Here is a 27,074-nt window from a genome sequence, read left to right as displayed (position 1 = left end):
TAAGATAAGAGGCGGCCTTCAAGAGCTTAGAAATTACCAAATGAGCTTACCTAGGTTTAGCTTTCAACAAAGAATACCAAGAGAACAAAGCAAATTTGATTACAAAAGTAAACTGCAACGTTGTTTAAAATTGCATGCCCTATCTGAATCATGAAAGTTTAGTTTTAACTAGACTGTCCCTTTAATTATGTAAAAATTAGATAGTATATATTATGCAAGGCAATTCATATATTATATCAAAGCATTCCTATGTATCTTATATAATGCAAAGAAAATGTGATGCAAAGTGTTTAAAAATAGATATCCTTTACTTAAAGAGACAGGAAACCCAACATTTTTGTTTCATGATTCAGACAGGACATACAATTTTGTTGAAAAGCATACCTAGGTAGCCTCAGGAGCTGGGAGTTAGTTGCTGATTGGTGGTCGCATATATATGCCTCTTGCCATTGGCTTGTCAATGTTTTCAGCTAGCTGCCAGTAGTGTATGACTGCTCTTTCAATAAAGCATACCAAGAGAAAAAGGTAAATTCATAATAGAAGTAAATTGGAAATATTTTTAGGGGGTTTCATGTCCCTTTAAAGTAGCAAATAAAATGACTTTTTGCAAAGACAATGTATTCTGTCAGCTGAATCTAATGTTTGTTTTGTCTAGTTGCCGTATGTAAAGGACTGCAATAGCAAAGATTTCTGTGTTCCAAACTTGACACTAACCACGCATTTATCTGGGTAAGAAATAGAATTTGTTTTAATCATGTAATTATTATAATAGTTCTTCTGCAGCTCAGGTATTGCCTATGTCACCCATAGGACGGTGCCTTAATTTCTGTAACTGCATTTGTTTTAGAAAAGAACTGGTTGTTGGACATACCAAGGATCTGACTATAGACATCACTCTTGTAAACACTGGAGATGACTCATACCTGACCACTTTGTTGATAACATATCCGAAAAATATGCAGTTCAAAATGATAAGAAAGGTAAGAAAAATAGATCATGGGAAACAAATGTATTAAAATAAGAATTTTCACAAATCTATTTTAATTATAAAAAAATATATATTAAAAACCCAAGACATGATGGTGTGAAAAAAAATCCAAATAGTTTACTTCTTATATGTTACTATATCTATAATATTTACTCAAATAACATTTAACAGGCCTATTTCAATATGAAGATATTATCTATCTATCTATCTATCTATTATGGCTAATTAATCTATCTAATCTATATATTTATCTATCTATCTATCATCTATCTATTCTATCTAATCTGTCTAATTCATCTATTTATCTAATGTATCTATTTATCTATCTATCTATCATCTATCTAATTAATGTATCTAATTAATCTATCTAATCTGTCCAATTAATCTATCTATCTATCTATCTATCTATCATCTATCTATCTATCTATCTATCTATCTATACATATGAAAGGGGAAAATCTAAGGGCACAGGTATCAGTGGAAAAAGTACACAATGATCTGTGTGTAAACGGCAAAATGGGAATAGAAGAGCAAACATCTCTAAATTATCAGCCTAAATAAAACAAATATAAGAATTTTAACTGTATTGTCTATATATACTGTCTCTATATACTGATATAAAATAGGTTACGTGAATAAATTAAAAATCTCTACGATGGCTATGTAAATAAATAAAACCAGTCTATACCATTAGGAGCGACATAGAACACAGTGGGTAGTGTCCGATAATGATCATCAGGTGTAGGTATTTAATACTACCCACTGTGTAGTATTTTTCCACTGATACCTATCCTGTGCGCTTAGGTTTTCCCCTTTCATATGTATATTTTTTTACCCATTGGTAAGGTAGTTGTTAACCCAGCAGCATGGATTTCGATATTAACTATCTCATAATTTTTAACGAACATTTCCTTTGCATAGTCAGCAATTGTGTATATCTGTTGATTGAGCGCAGTTCCACCTTTGTAGCCTCGGCTGCTAATGTTTCGTTCTCTTCTCTCTCTCTCTCTAATTAATTTAACTAATCTGTCTAATTAATCTACCCATCTAATCTTTAAATCTATCTATATATCTGTATAATTATCTAATCTAAAGACATATATATATATATATATATATATATATATATATATATATATTATTTATTTATTTATAAAATATTTTACCAGGAAGGATACATTGAGATTTCTCTCGTTTTCAAGTATGTCCTGGGATCACAAAACATTGCATTGATACAATAGGGTACAATAAAATACAAAAACAATAATAAAAATACACATTATATGCAAACATTTAACATAGAGCAGGTACGAAATATTTAATCAACCATGACAGGAGCATTCTGTTTTGAGATATGTATAGAGGGATCTCTTAAAGGATTTTAGGCTTGGGGAAGTTTTTAAAGTGTGAGGGAGGTCATTCCATAATTGTGGCGCTCTGTAGGAAAAGGAGGATCGAGCTGCTTTCTTTTTGTATTGAGGCAAGCTAAATAATGTGCTGTTATTGGATCGGAGGTTATAGGAGGTGGGAATAGCAGGGGAGAGCATTCTGCTCAGGTAGGGTGGGAACTTCCCAGAAAGGCTCTTAAAGACAAGGCAGGAAAGATGGAGGGTGCGTCTGGATTCCAACGACAGCCAGTTTAGTTCTTTTAGCATGTCACAATGGTGGGTCCTGTAGTTACATTGTAGCACAAAGCGGCAGAACGAGTTATATAACGTATTTAGTTTATTAAGGTGAGTTTGCGGAGCAGGTGCTTATACTATTTCCCCATAATCCAAGATAGGCATCAGCATTTGCTGTACAATCTTTTCCTTTACTGTAGGGCTAAGGCAAGATTTGTTTCTGTACAGGGCACCTAGTTTTGGATAAAGTTTAGAGGCAATTTTTTCTATGTGGAAAGATCTCACAAAAGTAAGTACACCCTCACATTTTTGTAAATATTTATTATATCTGTTTATGCGACAACACTGAAGAAATGACACTTTGCCACACTGTAAAGTAGTGAGTGTACAGCCTGTATAACAGTGTAAATTTGCTGTCCCCTCAAAATAACTCAACACACAGCCATTAATGTCTAAACCATTGGCAACAAAAGTGAGTACACCCCTAAGTGGAAATGTCCAAATTGGGCCCAATTAGCGTTTTTCCCTCACCGGTGTTACGTGATGACTCATTAGTGTTACAAGGTCTCAGGTGTGAATGGGGAGCAGGTGTATTAAATTTGGTGTTGTTGCTCTCACACTCTCTCATACTGGTCACTGGAAGTTCAACATGGCACCTCATGGCAAAGAACTCTCTGAGGATCCGAAAAAAAGAATTGTTGCTCTACATAAAGATGACCTAGTCCAAGACCCTGAAACTGAGCTGCAGCACAGTGGGCAAGACCATACAGCGGTTTCACGGGACAGGTTCCACTCAGAACAGGCCTCGCCATGGTCGACCAAAGAAGTTGAGTGCACGTGCTCAACGTCATATCCAGAGGTTGTCTTTGGGAAATAGACGTGCTGCCAGCATTGCTACAGAGGTTGAAGGTGTTGGGGGTCAGCCTGCATCACTGCATCAATGCCGCACACTGCATCAAATTGGTCTGCATGGCTGTCGTCCCAAAAAAAAGCCTTATGCACAAGAAAGCCTGCAAACAGTTTGCTGAACACAAGCAGACTAAGGACATGGATTACTGGAACCATGTCCTGTGGTCCAATGAGACCAAGATAAACTTATTTGGTTCAGATGGTGTCAAGCGTGTGTGGTGGCAACCAGGTGAGGAGTACAAAGACAAGTGTGTCTTGCCTACAGTCAAGCATGGGGATGGGAGTGTCATGGTCTGGACCTGCATGAGTGCTGCCGGCACTGGGGAGCTACAGTTCATTGAGGGAACCATGAATGCCAACTTGTACTGTGACATACTGAAGCAGAGCATGATCCCCTCCCTTCTGAGACTGGGCCCCAGGGCAGTATTCCAACATGATAACAACCCCAAGCACACCTCCAAGACGACCACTGCCTTGCTAAAGAAGCTGAGGGTAAAGGTGATGGACTGGCCAAGCATGTCCCCAGACCTAAACCCTATTGAGCATCTGTGGGGCATCCTCAAACAGAAGGTGGGGGAGCACAAGGTCTCTAACATCCACCAGCTCTGTGATGTTGTCATGGAGGAGTAGAAGAGGACTCCAGTGGCAACCTCTGAAGCTCTGGTGAACTCCATGCCCAAGAAGGTTGAGCCAGTTCTGGAAAATAATGATGCCCACTCAAAATTTTGACACTTTGGGCACAATTTGGACATTTCCACTTAGGGGTGTACTCACTTTTGTTGCCAACGGTTTAAATATTATTGGCTGTGTGTTGAGTTATTTTAAGGGTACAGCAAATTGGCAGTGTTATACAGGCACTACTTTACATTGTAGCAAAGTGTCATTTCTCCAGTGTTGTCACATGAAAAGATATAATAAAAATATTTACAAAAATGTGAGGGGTGTACTTACTTTTTTGAGATACTGTATGTATATATATATATATATATATATATATATATATATATATATAGAGAGAGAGAGAGAGAGAGAGAGAGAGAGAGAGAGATCAGCTGCTGCCAGGGTGCTATACAGGAATTCAAAGTGCAAAAATAAAGCACTCTCTGGTCTTTAGTCAACAGTAAATCCAAAGTGAACTTTATTGTGACGTTTCGGGGCAAAATAACTCCTTCCTCTGACAAAAAAACAATGTGCAAACCAAACTTTTAAAGGCCTGATAGGCCCTCCTACTACAGTCTACCAATCATGGCTCTGCGTCGGCTCCTTTGAAGATGGCTCCGCTCCAGATGGATGAAGATTGAAGACGCCGCCTGGATGAAGACTTCTACCGGATGAAGGACCTCCTCTGCACACCTTGGATGATGAATTTGGCTCGGCTGGGTGATGACGACTCAAGGTAGGAGGACCTTCAAGGGGTTAGCGATAGGTTTTTTTAAGGGGGGTTTGGGTGGGTTAGAGTAGGGGTATGTGGGTGGTGGGTTGTAATGTTGGGGGGGTATTGTATTTTTATTTTCAGGTAAAAGAGCTGATTACTTTGGGGCAATGCCCCGCAAAAAGCCCTTTTAAGGGCTGATAAAAGAGCTGATTACTTTTGTAATTTAGAATAGGGTAGGGCATTTTTTATTTTATTAGGGGGCTTAGATTAGGTGTAATTAGTTTAAACTTCTTGTAATATTTTTTTTTTATTTTTTGTAATTTAGTGTTTGTTTGTTTTTTGTATCATAGATTAGTTTATTTAATTGTATTTTAGTTTAGCTAATTGTAGTTTATTTATTTAATTTAATCATAGTGTAGTGTTAGGTGTATTTGGAACTTAGGTTAGGATTTATTTTACAGGTAATTTTGTACTTATTTTAACTAGGCAGCTATTAAATAGTTATTAACTATTTAATAGCTATTGTAAACATAGAAACATAGAAACATAGATATTGACGGCAGATAAGAGCCATAGGCCCAGCAAGTCTGCCCGACCTTACCTAACAGTATAAACTTATCTAGTTCGTAGGATAGCCCTATGCTTGTCCCATGCATTTTTTTTTTATAATCAAAGTTTTTTTATTGAGGTATGTGAGAAAACATCAAACATTTACATCATCATAGTTGTGAAATGCGGATTTGGAAAAATCATAATAGCCAACAAATAACATGCTAGGGTTTTACATATTTTCTACTGGAACACAGGGGAAAGATTTACCTAGTTGACATACCTGTGGGTAACATGTAGAAACTTATAAAATATAGAAATCCCCATTATCACCAGAAATAAATCAAGCTTTGTGGTGCAATAAAACAACTTGTACCTTGTGTTAACATATTTGTAAAATTCAAATCTGGAAGGGTCCCAGCAATCAACCTAAGCATGTTAGTATGATACATATTTTCCACTGAGAGACAAAGAAAAAATTTACTCAGCCGATATAACTAAAAATAACACATAAAATCTTATACAGTATAGTAAACCACATAGTCTCTAACAAAAATTCAGACTGTGCCATCTAACGACAATACATTGATACCTCTTTTTAATTAGAAAGTAACGTAATACCTATACCTCTTTAGTATGCATTGCTGCCTATTATAGTGATAATGTATATCTGACCTTTATAAGCCACACCAAACTTATTTATGAGAGGTATTACAATTTGATAGCTATGTGTGTGTGGGTGTATCTTGTAACAGTAAAAACAAACAGCGGGTTAATACCGCTAGAGAGTTCACCTAAATTGGGTGAATATTGAGTTGCTAGCCCTTAGCATAAGTATATATAGTAAGCACAATGAAAGAAGGTAGATTGCCAATTATAATCTGGAGTTAACTTTTAAAATAACTTAGTTCTAGGGGTGAGCACCTAGATCACAATAGTATATTAGTGATACTGAGAAAACTTTTGAATTGTTTCCAAATGTTTTGTGTAAGCTGTGATGAGAGTACCCCAAGGATTATATGTTTGGCCCAGAATTGTGTATGGTCAGCGACCTCTAATCCCTATGTGCTATCAGGATGTCAGGGGATCTGAATGTCCCTGATCTAGAATTATAACCTTTTATTATTATTTATGTTGGAAATCTCCAGTAACAGTAATCAGCACATAAAGCCGCAGCAGCAGAAGCTAAATTAATTTTCCTATATAGAACTAGTGGAAAAATCACATAATGGGGAACCCTGAGTATATTTTCAACCAGCAGGATGAGTACATAGGTCTCAATAGGTACTGAAAACCTAAAGTGAAAAAAGCATATCACACAGTCCAAACCATCAAACTGTAGTGTTATCATTGTAGACTGTAATATGGGAATAATTGTCCATCATCTATAGTATACTGAATAATATGAATTTATCCCCCATCCACTGGAAGTATGTCACTAGTTCACTGCAGGCATCCCATAATCTATCCGATCCCCATAGCTAGGTGATGAAAAGGGAGAGAATATTTATTCCATGCAAACCTGCTCCCGGATTGCTGACCAACCATATAGCAATGTCTTGTTGTTTGAGAGAAGTCCCCTAGGCTCATTAACCTACTACTCATGGGCCAAGCGCCTGCAATTTTCCAAACAGGAGCCACACAGCACCCCACGCCACAGCCCAGTTGCGATCCCCTCTCAACCGGCCGCATCTCGAGGGGTTTTGGCGCAGGATCGGTACTGATCAAAGTTAGGCTGCAGCTCACGAGCGCGCAAGGCCCAGAGTCCGGCTGTACACAGCCTAAGGGATAGTCTCCAATGTCCCCACACGGCCCCTCCAGACTGTGATCCTCATCGAGGCTATTGACAGGCGCTCCACTATAGGATCCCGCAGTCTTCTGCAGTAAGACTGACCTCAGATCCGGGCTGTAATCTATATCCTCCTCTCCAACCATAGCTCTCTCAGCTTTCAGGACCGCCATGAGGGAGGTATGGTGGTACTCCATCTTGCTAGCGATCATTGCTAGTAGAGTTTCAGCTTCAGCCTCCATCTTGGGCAAAAGAGATCTCGCGCTTCTCGGCTCTTAATGTAAATCCAGCTCACCCTCCAGTCACACAAATGTTCCTCCAGAGTGTTGGTAAAGTGAACAAAATTAGGCCACGCTACCCGGCTAGCTTTCTAGCCGGGGGGGATGATGATAGAAGAAAAAATCTAGGCCGTCGTCTGCATTTTTGAATATATAGAGTCTTGAAAATGAGTATAAATAATATCCTTTTATTTCAGATCCATGCTTTAAAGGATGGGTAGAAGAAAGTAGTGTAAATATTTCTTAGGTATTGCAGAAATAGATTATAACTTTTAAACTCTAAGCAGAGCTGCTGTGTAGTACGTCCGAACACAGCCACGGCTAGGACACGCCCCCTCGTCCCATGCATTTTTAAAGTCCCCCACAGTGTTTGTTGCTACTACCTCTTGAGGAAGTTTATTCCATAAATCAATCACTCTTTCTGTAAAGAAGTGCTTCCTCAAATTACTCCTGAATCTACTAATAGAACCTAGTTAAAATAAATACAAAGTTGCCTGTAAAATAAATATAAATCCTAAAATAGCTACAATGTAACTATTAGTTATATTTTAGCTATATTAGGGTTTATTTGAGAGGTAAGTATTTAGTTTTAAATAGGAATAATTTATTTAATTATAGAAATATTATTTCGTTTAATTAAAATTATATTTAACTTAGGGGGGTGTTAGGGTTAGAGTTAGGTTTAGGGGTTAATAATTTTATTATAGTAGCAGCGACGTTGCGGGCGGGAGATTAGGGGTTAATAATTGTAGGTAGGTGGCGGCAATGTTAGGGAGGGCAGATTAGGGGTTAATAAAATTTATTATAGTGTTTGCGAAGGCGGGAGTGAGGCGGTTTAGGGGTTAATACATTTATTATAGTGGTGACGAGGTCCGGTCGGCAGATTAGGGGTTAATAAGTGTAGGTAGGTGGTGGCGACATTGGGGGGGGGGCAGATTAGGGGCTAATAAATATAATATAGGTGTCGGCGATGTTAGGGGCAGCAGATTAGGGGTTCATAGCTATAATGTAGGTGGCGGCGGTGTCCGGTCGGCAGATTAGGGGTTAAAAAATTTTATTAGAGGGTTGACGATGTGGGGGGCCTCGGTTTAGGGGTACATAGGTAGTTTATGGGTGTTAGTGTACTTTATAGCACAGTAGTTAGGAGCGTTATATTCCGGCGTTAGCCCATAAAGCTCTTAACTACTGACTTTTTTTGGAGGTAGGAGTCTTGTCGGTAGAGGGTCTACCGCTCAGTTCTTCCAAGACTCCAAATAGCAGCGTTAGGCAAATCCCATAGAAAAGATAGGATACGCAATTGGCGTAAGGGGATCTGCGGTAGCCTGGAGTCGTGGAAAGGAAGTGAGCGGTAGACCCTTTCCTGGCTGACTCTAAATACCAGGACCCCTTAACGCTGCTTTTGACGGCTAATGGATATTCGAATTGGGTACTTTGTCTCAAAAGGGACTGAATGTCAAAACAGGGTGGCAATGTTACTTATAACAATATTACCTTAATGGGTATCCACGACTCTTTATATATCTCTCTCTTTTCCAACATGGGAGTCTATATCCATTTAATGAGAGCTCTGAGACATTGTTTCTAATCCTCCCTAGTTAACATGTATCTTTCAGTCCTCTTTGTACTGTTTGGTCATTACTGATTTTCTGTTGTGTAACAGTCTTCATTTTATGTTTATTGCATTGATTTTAACTGATGTTTTTATTTTTGTCTTATTTGTTTCTTAATTTTTGTCTAAATTTTGTAATTTTTGTGGTGTTATGGCTATGTATTCTTGAGCTCCCTATAAATGTGGTTGTAACATATAATTTTTGTTTTATATAGTTCTTTTTTTTGTTTTTGTTTTTTATATTTCTTATTTCTGTGGTGCATTGATTTATATGGTGGGATACTTTGTGTCTATTTGTGCCTGCGGTTTGCTCTATGGATTTGATTGGATGGTGGTGCCGCACCTCATTTTACCATGGGTTTGTTATTTTGGATGCTTCTCAATGACTGGTCAATGCAGTGGGGGCATTGCCCTGTGTGCTTTTGACAGCTGAGAGCGGCTCAGCTTGTATTTTTTGTAGTTTGTTTCTCTTGTTATGTACCGTTGGTCTTATGGATGCTTCTCAATGACTGGTCAATGAGGAGGCCCTGTGTGCTTTTGACAGCCGAGAGAGTCTAAGCTTATATTTTTTGTAGTTTGTTTCTCTCGTTATGCACCATTGGTCTCTATTCATATAGTGAGTGACATTGATCAAAGATAGGTTCTTGCTATGTTTGGTATTTACTTGACCCTCAATTACAGGTCTGTGTATTTATCAGCTGTTTATTTTGTGTCCGATGCTAGGAGGCGTTACTCGGCATCTTTCTATCATACTATTCACTCATGATTGTATGTTTACACGTTGCCTTTGTTACATATGACACGGATATGACAGATGTATCTGGAACGGCTAAGGGCGGGCGGACTTTGTTATTTATTTGTGGATCCATTGTGTCTATCTTGTCCACTGGGATCTGTTTATTTTTGTGCACACATCTATGCACTTTATGATTTTGGATATTTAATATAAGCTGTTTGGGCGTCTATCTAATGCTTGGTACTCTTTTGGCTTATTAGAGTATAGTATCTTTGGAGGCTGTGTTTTCGACTCCCAATAGGAGTGGGACTTTGACGGTCTTCTGTTATGTTTACATATGTTTTTGTCAGGTGGCAGATTAAATCGTTATGTTTAATTTATTTTTATTGTTTTTTGATCAATTGCAGTGATTTATTTATTTTTCACCGGCATCTGTAGGTATGGGTGCACAGGTTGAGACACTTTACATTTTTGGTATTAAGTCATATTTACATTCCAACTGTTTGGGATTTTTGACCTTTCAGACTTCAGTATTTCTGGAGGGTGCAGGTCTGGCTACCAATGGGAGCAGGAGTGTGATGGCCATTTTTTTGCTATACCGATTTTCTGTCAGTTTGCAGATTGAATCATTACATTTGATTTTTATGTTTACTTGTATCATGTATGTGTTGTTCTTTTGATATGGGGACTCTAGAGAAATATTTCTTTCACCATCATAATTTGCTGTTGACATTTCACACATTATTATGTTTAATTATTCAGCTGATTTACACATGTTGTTTTTGCACACACTGTCTTGTGATTGGTAGACTGTAGTAGGAGGGCCTATCAGGCCTTTAAAAGTTTTGTTTGCACATTGTTTGTTTGTCAGAGGAAGGGGTTCTTTTGCCCCAAAACGTCAAAATAAAGTTCACTTTGGATTTAATATATATGTATTAAACATAACTATGACTGAAGACTGACATTTTGCCTGGAGGACATTTTCCATTAATACATGTAAATAATTCTAATTTGGTTCTCCTTATTTTCTTCACAGACAACTTTTTCAGATGTGAAATGCTCAGATTCCACAGCTTTACTGCCACTTAATTCCTCAATGAGCTGTAAAATTGGGTATCCCGTGTTCAAAAAAATATCTGTAAGTTCAGTTAGTGAATCTATTTATTTACTAACAGATAACAATACCTAAAAACTGTAATAACTGGTCATTCATTTTTATTGCATTTGGTTCATACAACATATGATATTCTCTAAAGTAAACTCACAAAAAAGAAAGAAAAGAAACCCCATATTTAAAGGGACAGTAAACACCTTTTAATTATAAGACATTTCTGTTGTGTTGCTATCAAATAAAATATCAATCAAGTCTAAGGGGGAAATTTATTAAAGCCTCAACTATGCTGCATTCGCGGCCGCAGACCTGAATACGCTCTCCATATTTATAAAAAAGCCGTCAAAAAGCCGCGCACCAAGTACGGGGCGATGAGAATCGGACTGTTGTGAACTAACATCAATCTTGCTGCTATTCGGCTTTTTCCCAACTTTATTTATATCCTGTCACTAAATGCCGCCACTATACTAAAATGTTTAACCCCTATCCTGCCGCTCCCGGACCCCGCCACAACTTTAATTAAGTTATTAACCCCTATCCCGCCGCTCCCGGACCCCGTCGCCACCTAAATAAACGTATTAACCCCTAAACCTATGGTTTTCCACATCACTACCATTAACTAAACCTATTAACCCCTAAACCGCCAGCCCCCACATCACTATAACCTTGTAAAAGATAAGTTTTAATTTATTATAAGATAGGGATGTTGTAATTTTAATGTAAATTTAGCGGGTTGCTAGGTTTAGGGGTTAATAGCTTAATTTAGTTATGGTGGTGGGGTCCGGGAACGGCAGGTTAGGGGTAATAACTTTATTTAGTGGCCGCGGGGTCCGGGAGCGGCGGGATAGGGGTCAATACCTTTATTTAGTGGCGGCGATATCGGGGTAACAGATTAGGTGTGTTTAGACTCGGGGCTTATTTTAGGGTGTTAGGTATAAATGTAACTGGTTTTATAACAAAGATATCAATGGGATATCTGGCAGCATCGAACATAAGCTTTCGCTGCTTTCAGACTCCCATTGATTCCTATGGCATCCACGGCCTCCAGGGTGGCGGATTGAAAACCAGGTACGCTGGGCCAGAATACCTGCGAGCGTACCGGTTAACTATTTTATAACTTTTAAAATGTGTCAAATAGTGCCAAATGTGTATTCAGAACATCTGTAATGACAGTAAGCATCGATCTGTGTCGGATTGAGACAGGCAGATCGTATGTTATGTCACAAATTTCAAATTTTGCCAGTCTGTAGGCTTTGATAACTAGGTCGGATCAAGCTCGCCACAATTACGCTGCGGAATTCCAGCGTATTTGTGGTTGACGGCTTGATAAATATCCCCCTAGATCTTTTTAAAACAAATCAACATCTTGTTTGCTGCAAATGTTTTTCAATATTCAAACTCCACCCACAATTTTCCTCATTTGAAGGAACCAGTATGGACTTGAGTCTGCAGACAACAAGGTCATAATGTTAGTATTAAAATGCATTGTTTTATATTTGTTATCTAACAATTAATTAAACATCTGAGTTCTGCAAAATAGAAAATACACTATTTACTGAGTTAAATTACACGAAAAGGGGGGAGAATAAATAATGAAAACATATTAAGTTCTTTCATTACGCATAACTAAACATTTTATATAAAAATGTCAATGTCCTTACTGTTCTTTAATCTTAAATATTAAATGTAAAGCACATTGCCTAAAAATCAATAAAGCAAATTAAAAAATAGAAAGTAGTGCATATTCCCTCCTTGCATAGTATGGATCATGTAAGAAAGAACTACAAAAATCCATATTTTGGAAACAAAACCAAAAAGAAAAAAATGGGCAAAGCTAAATAGACTTCTAAAAGTCACTCTAAGTGGTGAAATATGAAGTTGTAAGGGAGCAAGACATTTTTGTCACCAAGGTCTGTGATCTTTGCAGCTAGTTCCTACACTCAAGGCCAGGTTGGCAATAAAATGCAGCCCTATAGAAAAATTGGAAAACCAGCTCTATTTTCCATTGAGTCTGGAGAATGCACACTCCTTTTCTTTAAAGAAATTACTGGGATACTTCTCCATCCAATAATATTTTCAGAATTAAATTATATTAGTTTGTAATTAAAAACAAGCCAGATTGTTGTTATATAGGCATTATACAAAAAATGCAACTAGAATTGCACAAAAAACAGATTGACTGGTTCTAATGATATATTAGATTTAAAGGGACAGTCTACACCAGAATTTTTATTGTTTTAAAAGATAGATAATGCCTTTATTACCCATTCCCCAGTTTTGCATAACCAACACAGTTATATTAATATACTTTTAACCTCTGTGATTATCTTGTATCTAAGCCTCTGCAAACTGCCCCTTTATTTCAGTTCTTTTGACAAACTCGCAGTTTAGCCAATCAGTGCCTGCTCCCAGATAACTTCATGTGCACGAGCACAGTGTTATCTATATGACCTAGACTGTTTTGGCCTAGACTGTCCCTTTAAAGGTAAAATGTGATACAAGTGAATAAAGAATGAGTTTTAAACATTCATACAAAATAACTTTATTAGGTTGAAAAAATAAAGAATAAAATACAGCCAAGCTGTACACACACAAGTTAAAATCAGCTTGAAATCAGTGTAAGATCAATATATAGCGACAAATAATACTGATATATGTCAGAGTGGTAGTATCAATGATACATACGGTATTGAATCAGTGTTAGCAATTTTAGAAAAATCAACCTCTTATAAGGTGTTGTGTCTCAAAATTACACACAATACAACTGATATATGTCAGGGCGGTATTCAATTAGTATTAGCAACCTTAGCAAAATCAACCTCTTATAAGGGGTTGTGTCTCTAAATCACACACAATTAACCTGCTAAGGTCTGTTAAAGACTATTACAAATGCTAGTCTGGCATAAAGCTCCTTCTATAGCGGGAGCTATAATTACACTCTGACTGATGAGATATAATGGTAGCTATTATTCCATGGAAAACAACTGAGAAAGCAGTGTTAAAAGAGAGGTACTATGACCTCCTGAGTGCCTCTGACGTGCATTTCACATAACGCTTCCACAAATGCACGTCAGGGGCACTCTGTGTGTGTGTATGTACTCCTAATAAAGTTATTTTGTATGAATGTTTGAAACTCATTATTTATTCACTTGTATCACATTTTACCTTTAAATCTAATATATCATTAGAGTCAGGCAATCTGTTTTTTGTGCAATTCTAGTTGCATTTTTTTTGTATAATATTTACATACTATTGCTCAACAATCATTCAATGGCAAGCGAATGCGTGCAATATTATAAAACCATTTGAATTTTGATAATCATCCCTCACCTTCTGCTTTAATGTTGTTATATAGGCACCTTGCAACCCAAGTTCATTCATAATTCTATTTCACAGTGTGAGAATGATTATCCATAGTGTGATCTGGAGAAGACACTTAAAACAGTATGTCACTCTGTCTCACAGGTTGACTTGACTAGACACTAGTAACCACGCACAGGAGGGCTACTATAATGGTACATGGTCTAACTACTTTGTAACCTTAATTTGTATAGCTTAGGGGAGGAAAGAAGATAGGTGTTACAGCTGCATCACTTCACCAGCAGCACCATCCCCTTAAATTGTAGCTGGTAAGCCCCAGGTACTGCAGCCCACAAGGGAAATCTCCTGGTGTCCTGGTAGGCCAATCCAGCCATGCCTACACTACATGTTTCAGCCTTTCCACTTCCTTATGACTTTTTATATTATTACATATTGATAGCTACTCAGAGAGTGATACAGCTAGGTGTACAGGGAATCAGTGTAGGAGTCTCTCTAGTGAGTGTTTCAGCATGCAGCTTTATCATGCACTATTCACCACAATTCTTTTGAATATATTTAGCGCTCCTATACTTGTTGAGCTGCATTCATGTTTTTTTCACTTTGTGGGATTTCCAGCATGATTTATTAATGTTGAACTTTAATCCATCTCTTGAGAGCTTTTAAAATATGATATAGTTCTTATATTGTATTTCCTATTAACTTGTGTGCAGCGTTTGCAGGTACTATTATAACAATGTTGTTTGTTTTTTTTAACTGATTGAAAGCAACTCCATTGTTATTTTTAATGTGAATATAAAGTACTTCATCAGACTGAAAATATTAACATTAAAAAAACTACATCACAGGATTTCTAAATATTAACCATATAATGTTCTCTCAAAATAGGCAACATTTTCAATCATTTGGCAGATAGACGAAGTGAAATTTCCCACAGAACAAGCAATTATTTACCTTAATATTAGCAAGTAAGTTGTAAATTTGTATATTTTGTATATTACTCAAAAGGTATAATGTTTATATATATGATGAGAGCAGCTGGGCAGCCTGGAGAGAAGTTGTATTTTTTTTCCATTTATCAATTTGGTTTTGTCAGTGATTGACAATTATTGGTCATAAACAGCGCCTTTGTGGTAAATGGAAATCGAATATCAAGCTCAGCTCCATAAGATTGTGATCATTTTGATAAAAGTGTATTCTGATAGATTAAAAGACCAGTGTCAAATTATCCCCATGCAAGCTGTAAGCGTAGCTACTTATGCATTTGAAAAAGAGTTAGATAAGTTAAATTGGATAAATCTCTAAGGGCCAGACTACGAGTGGTGCTCTAACAGTTATGTGCAAGTGATATTGCGTTTATCATGGGTATTTTTGCATGTTGGAAGGAGTGCTCGTATTGCAAGTTGAAACTAAATGCAAACACATGAGTGCAATCAAGATTTACGTAGAATGATTACTGCAACTTCAGAGGTCTGGTTAACTGTTTTACAAAACAAAAAAGGGTCACAAAACACATCGAAAATACATGTAAAAGTACAGTTACACTTATAAAAACGCCATTTAATAAAACTTTCTTTAAAAAATACATAAAAAAGTTATAAGGGCTTTAACACATAGATACATACATACACACACACACACATATATATATATATATATATATTTGTGTGTTTATATGTGTGTACATTTGCATACATATGTGTATTTATGTATTTACAGACATATACACATATAAAAGAAAGCTACAACATCAGAAAATACACATATACAGCGCCAGCATTAAAAAGATACAAGCTCCCAAAGTGAGATCCCTACAAACTCAAAGAAGTTAACTATAATAAGTGTAGAGGGAGCTCCCTATACATACAGACCTATTAAAAATAGAATTAATAAAAACAACAAAGTAAGTGGCCCTATAAAGTTAAAGGGCACAGCCAATTACAATTGGTATAATTAATACAAAAAGTCCCAAGTGATAGAGAGTATCCTTTATAAATGTCCCATATACAGTGTCCTGTGTATCTAATTAAATAAATAATGTGTCCAACAATAGCCTAGTGCAAGTGGGAGAGGTAATAACCTCTTAAGGAAAAAAGGAAAAATAAGAATAAAAAAATAAAATAAGAATAAGAAAAAAATAGTCTAAAATCCAATGTAACAAAAGTCCAATGTGATCCAGTGAGGATTGTACCTGTGAAAACAAAAAATCACATAGTGCAATAATGCTAATAATATTAAAAACTCAATTGAAAATAGGCTTACCCTATATTGGACTCGAGCAGTGACTACTTAACATGTGTATCGACGCGTTTCGGCCCCTGGACTGGGCCTTTTTCAAGATGTCAACTGCTGGTTATGGGGTGGCTTAAAGGGACATGAAATCCAGACATTTTCTTTCATGATTTAAACAGAGCACACAAATTTAAACAACTTTCCAATGTACTTCTTTTATCTAATTTACTTTGTTCCCTTTGTATACTTTGTTTAAAAGCATATCTAGATAGGCTTAGAAGCTGGGAGCTAGCTACTGATTGGTGGCTGCACATATATGCCTCTTGTGATTGGCTTACCAATGCGTTCAGCTAGTTCCCAGTAATGCATTGCTGCTTCTTCAAAATGGATTTTCCATATAGACAGTATATACCAGGGGTCAGCAACCTTCGGCTCCCAGATGTTTTGTAACTACATTTCCCTTGATGCTCAGATAGCCTAAAGAGTGTCTCAGCATTGTGGGAAATGTAGTTCCAAAACATCTGGGAGCCGAAGGTTGCTGACCCCTGGTATATACCCACAAGGCCTTAATGCTGATTTTGAAGTTTTCCATCTTTTCAGCTGAAATAACAGTTTCTGCCAAATACCCCTCCCCTTATTGCCTAGATTTTGAGCTGTACTGTTCAACTATTTTTTAATTACATTTTAATATATTTTTAAGATTTAATTACATTTCAATATGTTTTTAAGCTGTATTATTGAATTATCTTCTAACATCGTAGATATAGGTTTAAATTTAACCTTTCTAGTATGCCTGTTTTATAACGTGTTCTATAACGATTTTTAAGGACATATACCTTTTTACCACATTTCTCTTTAATATTTTTTTAGTATCTTTTAGTGATATTTTAATGATATTTAAATTCTTCTTGTGAAATATATTTGCATTCATGGTGAAGTAGAGTATTAAGTCTTCCTCTACATAATTTCTTATGATATATGGTTATAAAAGTATTCTGTATATTCATGTTTTTTAGTGTATGTTTATATCATATTATATCAAAAAGTTAAATTTAGACATTTTTATGAATACACTTAGAGATACTTTTATATAATGTATTGTTTATTTATATCAGAGGTACCTTTCCTATAGAAAAGGTGAATCTCTATTCCTTGACTCAAGCATACTACTATCAAATATCACCTTTTGATATATTTATCGGCAACTAAATGGTGTATTCTCGCCGGTACTTATATAATTCATAACAACACCCTCATTCAGACATCAATAATAAAACTACATATCCCAGAATTCATCCTAATATTAATCACACGTTATAGCTGGAACCGGAAATGACACGCATCCGTAAAACCGGGAAGTGACTCGTCATCCGGAAGTAACGTACCTGTCACGTTATGTCCTGTAGATCAACGATATAGACACTTTTATAGTATGGTTAATGATACTGAGTAGTATGAGGCTGTGTGTGTGACCTTGATTCTAGAATTTATTATGAGGGTAATCATTCTAATAATAAAAAGAGTGATACCAGAAGTGAACTCTTAATAATATGAGTGATACTGGAAGTGACCTAGTAATGAGAACGCATAGCCTCCATCTTACTTAGGGGCATTATAGGGCCTGTCATGTTGAAAATATTGGCAAATTTAGGCGGAAAGTCACGCCCATGCCTATTGGTCAATACAGGCTATTTAAGCCACCCTATAACCAGCAGTTGACATTGTGAAAAAGGCCCAGTCCAGGGGCCAAAACGCGTTGATACACACGTTAAGTAGTCACTGCTCGAGTCCAATATAGGGTAAGACTATTTTCAATTGAGTTTTTTAATATTATTAGCATTATTGCACTATGTGATTTTTTGTTTTCACAGGTACAATCCTCACTGGATCACATTGGACTTTTGTTACATTGGATTTTAGACTATTTTTTCTTATTCTTATTTTTATTTTTTTAATTTATTTTTATTTTTCCTTTTTTCCTTAAGAGGTTATTACCTCTCCCATTTGCACTAGGATGTTATTTATTTAATTGGATACACAGGACATTGTGTATGGGACATTTATAAAGGATACTCTCTATCACTTGGGACTTTTTGTATTATTATACCAATTGTTATTGGCTGTGCCCTTTAAATTTATAGGGCTACTTACTTTGTTGTTTTTATTAATTCTATGTTTTAATAGGTCTGTATGTATAGGGCACCCTATTTTATGTGTTAATGCATGTATTTTTCACTTGTATTTTCCATTTTAGTGTAATTATCTGTTATTTTGATACTTCAGCACTTAATATACGCATATAAACACATACAGATGTGTGTATATACTGTATATATATATATATATATATATATATATATATATATATATATATATATAAAAATATGTTGTTGTTTTTTTGGAAAACCCTGAGAGGGCATTTTTTGTTCTGGAAATAAATATATATATATATATATATATATATAAACACGTGTTGGAGCCCTTTGCAGTCAAGCTGATGAAAACATCTTAAAGCATATTTATGCAATGTTTATGTTTAATAAGGTGTTTAACTATGTGTAAATATTTCACATTCCAATGTTCTTCACATAGCAGAATATGTTCTATGTATTATTAAATAGATATTAATATATATATATATATATATATATATATATATATATATATATATATATATATATATATACAGTATCTCACAAAAGTGAGTACACCCCTCACATTTTTGTAAATATTTTATTATATATTTTCATGTGACAACACTGAAGAAATGACACTTTTCTACAATATAAAGTAGTGAGTGTACAGCCTGTATAACAGTGTAAATTGGCTGTCCCCTTAAAATAACTCAACACACAGCCATTAATGTCTAAACCATTGGCAACAAAAGTGAGTACACCCCTAAGTGGAAATGTCCAAATTGGGCCCAAAGTGTCAATATTTTGTGTGGTCACCATTATTTTCTTTCCAGCACTGCATTAACCCTCTTGGGCATGGAGTTCACCAGAGCTTCACAGGTTGCCACTGGAGTCCTCTTCCACTCCTCCATGATGACATCACATAACTGCTGCATGTTATAGACCTTGCGCTTTCCACCTTCCATTTGAGGATGCCCCACAGATGCTCAATAGGGTTTAGGTCTGGAGACATGCTTGGCAAGTCCATCACCTTTACCCTCAGCTTCTTTAGCAAGGCAGTGGTCGTCTTGGAGGTGTTTTTGGGATCGTTATCATGTTGGAATACTAACCTGAGGCCCAGTCTCAGAAGGGAGGGGATGATGCTCTGCTTCAGTATTTCATAGTACATGTTGGCATTCATGGTTCCCTCAATGAACTGTAACTCCCCAGTGCCAGCAGCACTCATGCAGGCCCAGAATATGACACTCCCACCACCATGCTTGACTGTAGAAAAGACACACTTGTCTTTGTACTCCTCACCTGGTTGCCGCCACACACGCTTGTCACCATCTGAACCAAATAAGTTTATCTTGGTCTCATCAGACCACCGGACATGTCTCCAGTAATCCATGTCCTTGGTCTGCTTGTCTTCAGCAAGCTGTTTGCTGGCTTTCTTGTGCATCATCTTTAGAAGAGGCTTCCTTCTGGGACGACAGTCATGCAGACCAATTTGATGCAGTGTGCGATGTATGGTCTGATATCCAATAGAATGAGAGCTGCATATATCCTATTGGCTGATTTGAACAGCCAATAAGGTTTTAGCAGCTCTAATTCCTATTGGCTGATTCAAATTTTTCAGCCAATAGGAATGCAAGGTACTCCATCTTGAATCGCGTACCTTGCATTGAAGATTCAGTGTACGGTGGCGACCTTATGAAGAGGATGCTCCGCGCCAGATGTCTTCAGGATGGACACGCTCCACGCCCCCGGATCAAGATAGAAGATGCCGCCTGGATGATGATAGAAGAGGCCGCCTGGATGATGATAGAAGAGGCCGCCTGGATGAAGACTTCTCCCTGCCTGGATGAGGACATCGCCGCCTGGATGAAGATAGAAGAGGCCGCATGGATGAAGATCGTTCAAGCGGGACTTCAAAAACTGTAAGTGTATCGTCGGGGGTTAGTTTTTTTTTTTAAAATAGAGTTTGGGCAGCAAAAGAGCTAAATGCCCTTTTAATGGCAATGCCCATACAAATGCCCTTTTCAGGGCAATGGGTAGATTAGGTTTTTTTGATAGTTTTTTTTATTTTGTGGGTTTGAGGGGGTGTGGGTTTGTAATGTTAGTGGGACTTTGTATTTTTTTTTTCAGGTAAAAGAGCTGTTTAACTTAGTTTATTCTAGAATAGGTTTTTTATTTTGGGGTGTTTTTATTTTAAAATGGATATTAGAATAGGAATAATTTTTTATATTTTTGATAATTTGTTGTTATTTTGTGTAATGTATTTTTTTTTTTCGTTTTGGGGTGGGTTTTTATTTTTAGATTAGGGCTTGGGCAGCAAAAGAGCTAAATGCCTTTTAAGGGCAATGCCCATACAACTGTCCTTTTCAGGGCAATGGGTAGATTAGGTTTTACTTTATTTTTATTTTGTCGGTTTGGGGGGTGGGAGTTTGTATACTATTAGGGGGTGTTTGTTTTGTTTTGTAGCAATGCCCTACAAAAGGCCCGTTTAAGGGCCCCCAAAAGGGCCCTTGGTAGTTTATTATTGATTAGGTTTTTTTTTATTTTGGGGTGTTTTTTTTTCTTAAAAGGATATTAGAATAGGAATAATTTTTATTGTTTTGGATTATTTAATTTGTTACTTTTTGTAATAGTAGTTTTTTTATTTTTTGTAATTTTAGTGTTTGTTATTTTTTGTAATGTTAGGTTTTAGTGTAAGGCAGGTTAGGTTTTATTTCACAGGTAAGTTTGTATTTATTTTAACTAGGTAGTTATTAAATAGTTAACTAACTAGTCTACCTAGTTAAAATAAATACAAACTTACCTGTGAAATAAAAATAAAACCTAAGCTAGCTACAATATAACTATTAGTTATATTGTAGCTACCTTAGGTTTTATTTCATAGATAAGTATGTATTTAGTTTTAAATAGGTATTATTTAGTTAATAATTGTAAGTTTAATTTAGCTATATTTTAATTATGTTAAAGTTAGGGGGTGTTAGGGTTAGAGTTAGACATAGGGTTATGTTAGGGTTAGGGTTAGGTTTAGGGGTTAATGTAGTTTAATTTAGGTTGTTGCGATGTGGGGGGCTGGCGGTTTAGGGGTTCATAGGCTTATTTAGTGGTAGTGATGTGGGAGGCCAGAGGTTTTGGGATTGATAGCTTAACCCCTTATGACCGACGACGTGCAGGGTACGTCCTCTAAAAAAATACAGTTAACTACCGAGTTAACTACGTCGTCAGTCTGGGAAAGCGGTGGAAGCGATCCTGATCACTTCCAGCCGCTTTCCGGTTATTGCAGTGATGCCTCGATATCGAAGCATCCTGCAATAACACCCCTTGGCCATCCTATGCAGAGAGAGCCACTCTGTGGCCCTCTCTGCATCGGACATGGATGGCTGGTATCGTTGGTGGGTGGGAGCCAAAGTGGGAGACGAGTGGGCGGTGATGTGGAGGGGGTGGGATCGGTGGCGGGCGTGGGGAGGGAGGATGGGGGTTGGGTGAGGGCACAGGGAGGGAGCGGGTGGGAACTGCTACACTATGGCAAAAATCTAAATGTAAAAGTGGGAGAAAGGGGAGAGGGAATAGTTTTTAAAAAATAACTAAGGGATCTGGGAGAGGGTGGGGGGGGTTGATCTTTGGGGGCGAAGCTACACTACAGAAAAAATAAAAAAAAAATTTAAAAAAATTATTTTATTGTAAACTGGGTATTGGCAGACAGCTGCCAGTACCCAAGATGGAGGATTAGAGAGCTGTTTTTTTTTGGGGGGGGGGGTCAGGGAGGTTGGGGGGATCCTACACAGCAGCATATGCAAATATGCTGAAAAAAAAGATAGATTTTATTTTAGACTATCTGCCAGTACTTAAGATGGCAGGGACAATTGTGAGGTGGGGGAGGGAAGAGAGCTGTTGGGAGGGATCAGGGGGTCTGATGTGTCAAGTGGGAGGCTGATTTCTACACTAAAGCTAAAATTAACCCTGCAAGCTCCCTACAAGCTTCCTAATTAACCCCTTCACTGCTAGACATAATACACGTTTGATGCGCAGCGGCATTTAGCGGCCTTCTAATTACCAAAAAGCAACGCCAAAGCCATATATGTCTGCTATTTCTGAACAAAGAGGATCCCAGAGAAGCATTTACAACCATTTGTGCCATAATTGCTCAAGCTGTTTGTAAATAATTTAAGTGAGAAACCTAAAATTGTGAAAAATTTAAAGTTTTTTTTAATTTGATCACATTTGGCGGTGAAATGGTGGCATAAAATATACCAAGATGGGCCTAGATCAATACTTGGGGTTGTCTACTACACTACACTAAAGCTAAAATTAACCCTAGAAGCTCCCTACATGCTCCCTAATTAACCCCTACACATATGGTGCGCAGTGGCATTTAGAGGCCTTCTAATTACCAAAAAACAACGCCAAAGCTATATATGTCTGCTATTTCTGAACAAAGGGGATCCCAGAGAATCATTTACAACCATTTATGCCATAATTGCACAAGTTGTTTTTAAATAATTTGAGTGAGAAACCTAAAGTTTGTGAAAAAAATTGTGAAAAAGTGAACTTTTTTTTTATTTGATCGCATATGGTGGTAAAATGGTGGCATGAAATATACCAAAATGGACCTAGATCAATACTTTGGGATGTCTTCTAAAAAAAAATATATACATGTCAAGGGATATTCAGGGATTCCTGAAAGATATCAGTGTCCCAATGTAACTAGCGCTAATTTTGAAAAAAAGTGGTTTGGAAATAGCAATGTGCTACTTTAAAAAAAAACAAAGAACATGTAAACATTGGATATTTCTAAACTCAGGACAAAATTTAGAAACTATTTAGCATGGGTGTTTTTTGGTGGTTGTAGATGTGTAACAGATTTTGGGGGTCAAAGTTAGAAAAAGTGTGTTTTTTTCATTTTTTTCCTCATATTTTATAAAAAATTTCAGACTAAATTATAAGATATGATAAAAATAATGGTATCTTTAGAAAGTCCATTTAATGGCGAGAAAAACTGTATATAATATGTGTGGGTACAGTAAATGAGTAAGAGGAAAATTACAACTTAACTCAAACACCACAAAAATGTAAAAATAGCCTTGGGCCCCTAGTTATCAAGCCGTCAACCTCAAATACGCTGGAATTCCGCAGCGTATTTGTGGCGAGGCTGATTCGCCTTAGTTATCAAGCCCTTAGTTATCAAGTAGAATTTTGTGACGTAAGCTTCGATCCGCCGACACAGATCGATTCTTACGTCACTCCATATGTTCCGCACACAAGTTCGGCACAATCTGACTACTTTTGCTAGTTATCAAATGACTAGCAGGTACGCTTGGTACTTTTCCAGCCCAGCATACCTGGTTTTCAATCCGCCGCCCTGGAGGAGGTGGATCCCATAGGAATCAATGGAAGTCTGATTATAGCGAAAGTTCATGTTCGCTGCTGCCCGATATCCCATTGGTTCCTATGGGAGATGTCTGCACCTAACACCCTAACATGTACCCCGAGTCTAAACATCCCTAATCCCCCCTTCCCCGCCACAACTAAATAAAGTTATTATCCCTAAACCGCCGCTCCCGGAGCCCACCGCCACTCTAATAAACGTATTAACCCCTAAACCGCCACTCCTAGACCCTGCCGCAACTATAATAAATGTATTAACCCCTAAACCACCGCTCCTGGAGCCCACCGCCACCTACATTATACCTAGTAACCCCAATCCTGCCCCCCCATACCGCCGCCACCTATAATAAATTTATTAACCCCTATCCTGCCGATCCCGGACCCTGCTGCTGCAACTAAATAAATTGTTTAACCCCTAAACCGCCGCTCCCGGACCCCACCGCTACCTATATTAAACTTATTAACCCCTAATCTGCCCCCCCTACACCGTCGCCACCTATAATAAATTTATTAACCCCTATCCTGCCCTCCCTACACCGTCGCCACCTATAATAGATTTATTAACCCCTGTCCTGCCCCCCCCTACACCGTCGCCACTATAATAAAATTATTAACCCCTAAACCTAAGTCTAACCCTAACACCCCCCTAACTTAAATATTATTTAAATACATCTAAATAAATATTATTCTTATTAACTAAATTAATCCTATTTAAAACTAAATACTTACCTATAAAATAAACCCTAATATAGCTACAATATAACTAATAATTATATTGTAGCTATTTTAGGATTTATTTTTATTTTACAGGCAAATTTCAATTTATTTTAACTAGGTACAATAGCTATTAAATAGTTATTAACTATTTAATAGCTACCTAGTTAAAATAAAGACAAATTTACCTGTAAAATAAATCTTAACCTTAGTTACAAATACACCTAACATTACACTATCATTTACTAAATTAATCCTATTCAGCCAATCAGATTGAGCTCGCATTCTATTGGCTGTTCCGATCAGCCAATAGAATGCAAGCTCAATCTGATTGGATCAGCCAATCGGATTGAACTTCCATCTGATTGGCTGACTCAATCAGCCAATCAGATTTTTCCTACCTTAATTCCGATTGGCTGATAGGATACTATCAGCCAATCGGAATTCGAGGGACACCATCTTGGATGACGTCACTTAAAGGAACCGTCATTCATCGGGAAGTCATCAGTGGAAGAAGATGGCTCCGCGTCGGTTCGTCTGGAGATGGCTCTGCTCCGCTCTGGATGGATGAAGATTGAAGACGCCGCCTGGATGATGACTTCGATCGGATGGAAGACTTCTTCAGCGCCCCTTGGATGATGACTTCAATCGGATGGAAGACTTCTTCAGCGCCCCTTGAATGATGACTTCAATCGGATGGAAGACTTCTTCAGCGCCCCCTTGGATGATGACTTCGGCCGCTGCGGATGTCCTCTTCTGTTCCATCGGTGGTCGGCTGGCTGAAGACGGCTAAAGGTAGGATGATCTTCAGGGGGGTAGTGTTAGGTTTATTTAAGGGGGGTTTGGGTTAGAGTAGGGGTGTGTGGGTGGTGGGTTTTAATGTTGGGGTGGGGGTTGTATTTTTTTTTACAGGCAAAAGAGCTGAATACTTTGGGGCATGCCCCGCAAAAGGCCCTTTTAAGGGCTGGTAAGGTAATAGAGCTGTTAACTTTCATAATTTAGAATATTGTAGGGCATTTTTTATTTTGGGGGGCTTTATTATTTTATTAGGGGGCTTAGATTAGGTATAAGTAGCTTAAAATTGTTGTAATATTTTTTAAATGTTTGTAACTTTTTATTTTTTGTACTTTATTTAATTGTATTTAATTGTAGTTATTTGTAGCTAATTTATTTAATTAATTTAATGATAGTGTAGTGTTAGGTTTAATTGTAACTTAGGTTAGGATTTATTTTACAGGTAATTTTGTATTTCTTTTAGCTAGGTAGTTATTAAATAGTTAATAACTATTTAATAACTATTCTAACTAGCTAAAATAAATACAAAGTTACCTGTAAAATAAATATAAATCCTAAAATAGCTACAATGTAATTAATTTATTTAATGATAGTGTAGTGTTAGGTGTAATTGTAACTTAGGTTAGGATTTATTTTACAGGTAAATTTGTCTTTATTTTAACTAGGTAGCTATTAAATAGTTAATAACTATTTAATAGCTATTGTACCTAGTTAAAATAAATTTAAATTTGCCTGTAAAATAAAAATAAATCCTAAAATAGCTACAATATAATTATTAGTAATATTGTAGCTATATTAGGGTTTATTTTAAAGGTAAGTATTAAGTTTTAAATAGGATTAATTTAGTTAATAAGAGTTATAATATCTATATGTATTTAATTAATATTTAAGTTAAGGGGGTGTTAGGGTTAGACTTAGGTTTAGGTGTTAATAATTTTATTTTAGTGGTGGCGGTGTAGGGGGGCGGGATAGGGGTTAATAAATTTATTATAGGTGGCGACGGTGTAGGGGGGGGCAGATTAGGGGTTAATAAGTTGCGGCGGGGTCCAGGAGCGGCGGTTTAGGGGTTAAACAATTTATTTAGTTGCGGCGGGGTCCGGGATCAGCAGGATAGGGGTTAAAAAATATTATTATAGATGGCGACGGTATAGGGGAGGCAGGATAGGGGTTACTAGGTATAATGTAGGTGGCGGTGGGCTCCGGGGGGCAGATTAGGGGTTAATAAGTGGCAGCGGGGTCCGGGATCGGCAGGATAGGGGTTAAAAAATATTATTATAGGTGGCGACGGTATAGGGGAGGCAGGATAGGGGTTACTAGGTATAATGTAGGTGGCGGTGGGCTCCGGGAGCGGCGGTTTAGAGGTTAATACATTTATTATAGTTGCGTTGGGTTCTAGGAGCGGCGGTTTAGGGGTTAATAAATTTATTTAGTTGCGGGGGGCTCCGGGGGCGCCGGTATAGGGGGTAGAACAGTGTAGTTTAGTGTGGGTGCTTAGTGACAGCTTATCAATAAAGCTGTAGAAAAGCCGAAGAGCA

At 37.2% G+C, this 27,074-nt stretch overlaps 1 protein-coding gene across 1 annotated transcript in view; it reads left to right on the top strand.

Annotated features, from left to right (window-relative positions):
- Nucleotides 1–27,074, top strand: part of ITGAE (integrin subunit alpha E) — a 258,148-nt gene that overhangs the window by 171,786 nt on the left and 59,288 nt on the right. Inside the window, exons 15-18 of the mRNA XM_053705219.1 lie at nucleotides 656–729; nucleotides 848–980; nucleotides 10,892–10,993; nucleotides 15,173–15,252. Of these exons, the coding sequence (XP_053561194.1) occupies nucleotides 656–729; nucleotides 848–980; nucleotides 10,892–10,993; nucleotides 15,173–15,252 (389 nt within the window). The remainder of the gene's footprint in view (nucleotides 1–655; nucleotides 730–847; nucleotides 981–10,891; nucleotides 10,994–15,172; nucleotides 15,253–27,074) is intronic.

The sequence above is a fragment of the Bombina bombina genome, chromosome 3, assembly GCF_027579735.1.
Source record: "Bombina bombina isolate aBomBom1 chromosome 3, aBomBom1.pri, whole genome shotgun sequence".
NCBI lineage: Eukaryota > Metazoa > Chordata > Amphibia > Anura > Bombinatoridae > Bombina > Bombina bombina.
This window is presented reverse-complemented; position numbering and strand designations above follow the sequence as displayed.